The sequence below is a fragment of the Hemitrygon akajei genome, chromosome 5 (genome assembly GCF_048418815.1).
Source record: "Hemitrygon akajei chromosome 5, sHemAka1.3, whole genome shotgun sequence".
In the NCBI taxonomy this organism is placed as follows: domain Eukaryota; kingdom Metazoa; phylum Chordata; class Chondrichthyes; order Myliobatiformes; family Dasyatidae; genus Hemitrygon; species Hemitrygon akajei.
In genome coordinates this window covers 117,505,957-117,510,358 of record NC_133128.1, presented here as the reverse complement: position 1 = coordinate 117,510,358, position 4,402 = coordinate 117,505,957, and the positions used below count along the sequence as shown (strand labels likewise).

The following is a 4,402-nucleotide window of genomic DNA, read 5'->3' as shown; positions in this document are numbered from 1 at the left end:
GTCTGGTGCAGGAGTTCCCAGCCTACCATTAAGTAATGGGTCTGTGAACTCCAGGTTGGGCAGCTCTGGTCTAGTGTAAGAAGGTAGCTTGACCAGCATGGTGATGTTGGGCTGAAGGGCCTGTTTGCATCTATAGCTATGATTCTACTTGGTCTGATTAATGAATGCAGTGTCTGGATGATTTTGCTGCCTTTATATTCCATGAAGTCAGTTTCAACAGTGGCTGGATGACCATGACCTTGGTGAAAGACACCCTCTGGCCCACTGTAAACGTGCTCTGGCAGTCTCTAAGAGCCAAGACTATGTCCAGAGAGATGAACTCCTCCATGGGAAGGACCACAGTGCTTGCAGACATTCTGTGTTTGTAAGGATGGGTAGGATAAATGCGGTCACATTCCACCCAGTGAGGCTTCCGAACTGTAAGGTGACCATGGATTGTGTTGCTGTCCTAAAGTGAAATGAACGATCAATAGTGTCAGATTACCCGAAGGAATTTCCTACTGATCATAGCGCCATGATTTTCCATAAGATAATTATTCATTTAAAGACATTAAAATACATAAAATGGAATTTTACTAATTGTTTTGTGAAACGCACCATCTAAAGAACCTGCGAACCTATAGTATCTTCGTCGGTCTGTGACAATTATTTCCTTGAATTAAGCAGAAAGTGAAAGCTTTCAATGTACTCTACTTGGAAATATTCCCTCAATTTGCGGTGTTAGAAGCAAAATGGGTTACTTTTGGAACGTCAAAGGAATATCCTGATGTACCCCTTTAAAATGGGTACATGAACTCGTGGAGGTCCAAGAGCAAAGTAGTTCAGCTCAGGAGGATATTGCACTCCGACCTAAAGGCCAATCGAGCCGCCGCTCAGAGTTCCTTAGCCGCCTTTCTCTGCATCGCTTCAGCATGTTTTTGCCGAACGCCTGGAGACGCTTCGTTTTCCTCGTTTTGTTACCAGGGATCCTGGCTCAGACGTGTCGGGATCGGCAGGTGTACAATAATCAAGAAAGCCTCCTCGTACTTAATAAAATGGTGAGTGTATACAGCAGTATTGGCGTGCATAAACTGAAGTGTTGACTCCCCGGTAAATGGGCTCATAGCTTTGGCAAGTTGGAATGAGACTTCTGCGAAATTGCAAAAACGGATCGCTGATGTAATTGAGACTGTAAGCCTGAAGAGACCAAACTATGAAAATAAAGCATATAAAGCTGTACGCAGCAGGTCGATAGTATCTGTGGCGACAGAAATTGAGCTGAAGTTCCAGCTCTGTCATAGCTGAGAAAGTTTTCTAAATGAAACAATTTCTATGTTGCAGAGAAAGGGGTGAGGGCGGCGCGATCAAAAAAGAATGGAGGGTGGGGGCAGGTAGGAGTGAAGCCAGTTCGGGAAGGGGAGCTGAGGGGTGGCGGGACGATAAGTGGATGGAAATGGAAGAATGTAAATAATTCCTGGTAACTCTAGAGATGAGTTTCATTCGATATCGTGTCCTAAATGTTCTAATGTGCCGTGAGAGTGAACAAGTTTCGGTGGAAGAGAGGGGGAGAGGAAAGTCGGAATTATATAGTTGACTCTATCTAATTCTTGTCAACTGAACCGAAGATTCAGTAGAGCGGTCATTCCACCGCGTTTCGTATCTCTGGGTGTAGAAGAGACCACGCCGTGTGTACACCATGAAAAAAGTTAAATTGCCAGTGGACAATGCTGCTTCGGGGCGATGAGAATCCGGGGCTCGGGAGGTCGGGTTTGTGGGGAAGATGGTAAAGCACGGGCTTATTTTAAATGGTCCGTTAAATAAGCTGCAGCTAAATCTTTGCTTTTGCAGGGAGGATCACTGACACTGCAGTGCTCACTTGAAAAACAATCGCTGGGCGCTCAGAGTGTGAATTTGACCAAACTCCGGGACAGGGTGAGTGTCTGCACTTTGCACTTTACGGATGTTCCCAGCGGCAAGATTTTTTGGAAAGCGTATCTTAAACTCATTTCAAAAGCAAATGTTATTGTTTAAGATACGAACACATTATATTAATCCTTTTCACAAGGCCACAAAACCGCAGTTCGGATAAATGCGTTGAGAGTCTGAGATACCCCACCAGGAATGCGCTGAGGGCCTTTAGATGTCAACGTCGACGTGGAGACAAGATTTTAAAGGCACATTTTGCAAACGTGCTTAATCTATTGATGCAAACACGAGGAAATCTGCAGATGCTGGAAATTCAAGCAAGGCACACAAAATGCTGGTGGATCGCAGCAGGCCAGGCCTGCAGCCTGCTGCGTTCTACCAGCATTTTGTGTGTGTTGCTTAGTCGAATGATGATCATTTGATGTTGAGTTTAAGGGTCACGTAGCGGTTAGCGTGGCGCTGTTACAGTTCGGGGCATTGGAGTTCAGAGTTCAATTCCGGCCTCCTCTGAAGGGAGCCTCTGTGCGTCCTCCCCGGGGAATCCGTGGATTTTCCCCGGTGTTCCGGTTTCCTCCCAACGCCCGTGATATAGTTAGGGTAAATTGTCCCGTGATATAGTTAGGGTTAGATCGGGCTTGTTGATGGCTACTGGGGCGACACAGCTCGAAGGGCCTGTTCCGCCCTGTATCTGTAAATAAATAAAAAAAATACAATTTTCACTCTGTGTATTTTGTATAGGGCGAGGAATGGATAACTGTTGTCTATGAAATGTTGCGTCAGATGAGAAAGATCTACAACATGAACCTGGATTCCGTCACGTGGGCCCCGGACCAGGTGGAATCATTCAGGGTTCTCCTGGACGGGCAGCTCAGAGAGCTGGAAGAGTGCGCCACGATGCGCGGCCTGAGGCCTCGTCCAAGGAGAAGGGCCGCAATTAAAAAATACTTCAGTGAACTCACCAAATTTCTTAAACGGAAGGTGCGAACGTTGATCTATTTTATTACCTATGGACTCGCTTGGAATGATTTCACCCAATCTAAATCTGTTCATTCTCTAATGCATATTCATTATGTTTCTCCAGGGATTCAGTGCCTGCGCCTGGGAAATAACCCGCATTGAGACGCGGGCGTACTTTCAGCAGTTCCCTCGCATAATGGCAGACGACAGCGAGAGAAGATGAAGATATTGCACATATATACTTAAAGAAATTTGTAATTATTTATTTACTATTTAGTTCGAAAGGAAATTTATTTATACTATTAATATGTTAAGATATATTTATTCATTTTGATTTTGTGGATATTTTCTGGAAGTCTTGTGCTTGTTATGTACAATTTAAGAGAGTATGTATTCAAAACAACTTTGTTCAAATTGAAGAGAGATAATAAATATTTTGCCCTTAAACAAGATCTGAAACTGTTATATTTTAGAAAACTCAGTGCCTTGTGTCCATTTGTGAGTAATGAACTGAACAGATTCCTGGCAACTGACGCATCGTCGCAAAATGGGATCCTCTGGATTTCCGTTCCAAATACCCATGCCCTTCTACACCCTCCACTCCCTATCACCTAACACCGGTCTGATCCTCTGTTTTTCGTTACCTATCTCCCTTGTCAAATTGTGCTTGGTGATGTTCCTGTTTAAAACCTAAATACAGGAGGTTCTGTCGAAGCTGAAAATCTTGAGCAACATACACAAAATAGTGGAGGAATCAGCCGGTAGTAATGGTACTAGTTGGTGTATGTTGCCAAATCATGAGGAGGACAATGCAAACTGATAAAGGGCTGATACAACCCACCAAATAATTGATTATGTAAACATGAGCATAAGAAAATAAATGATTCAATCATTCCATAACTTTACGCCTCAGTGGCTGTGCATGAGCTGCAGCGTTGCAGTCAAATGTGACAATCTCAGTTTTAGAAGTACGCCAAAGCCGTGCAGAGACTGAAGGAAAAAAATTACAGATATTTCAATAAAACAGAGACGAAAATCAAATGCCCCAAAGAAGACAGGGTTGCCGGAAACTGAATCGAAGTGTTCAAAGTTACAAGGAGTTCTGACAGGGGATGTATTTTAGGATATTTTCTGTCAAGTGGAGTAACAACCGAAGGTTGAAGTTGAAGGTTAAACTATATATGAAAAAAAGAACAAGATTGAACTCTGTGGCCCTAGTACAGCTATCCATTGCCGTCATGTTGATCCTCTGTCTCAATACCCCTTCCCTGTTCCCTCCCCATATTCATTGATGCCCATTTCATCTGGAAGCCTTTCCCCCTTCTTAAATATATTCAGCCACTTGTGGACCAACAACTTAAAGAGTATCGAATTCAATCACTGGGTGATAAAACGTCACGTTCCTTCTACCCTAAACGACATACTCTATGCCCTGGGATTGTAACCTATCATTACGATTGTGACCCCTCTCCCGACTCGGGCACCTCGTTTTCTCGGCCTGTCAAACTTTTGTATGTCATACGTACAGCGAGTGAACATG

General features: G+C 43.8%; 1 protein-coding gene across 1 annotated transcript; it reads left to right on the top strand.

Moving 5' to 3' along the window:
* Positions 1-911: 911 nt before the first annotated feature.
* LOC140727225 (interferon alpha-21-like) lies at positions 912-3,085 on the top strand. Its single transcript, XM_073044491.1, has 4 exons — positions 912-1,037; positions 1,828-1,911; positions 2,644-2,883; positions 2,987-3,085. Exons 1-4 carry the CDS (start codon positions 912-914, stop codon positions 3,083-3,085), a joined length of 549 nt encoding a protein of 182 aa, XP_072900592.1.
* The last annotated feature ends 1,317 nt before the right edge of the window (positions 3,086-4,402 follow it).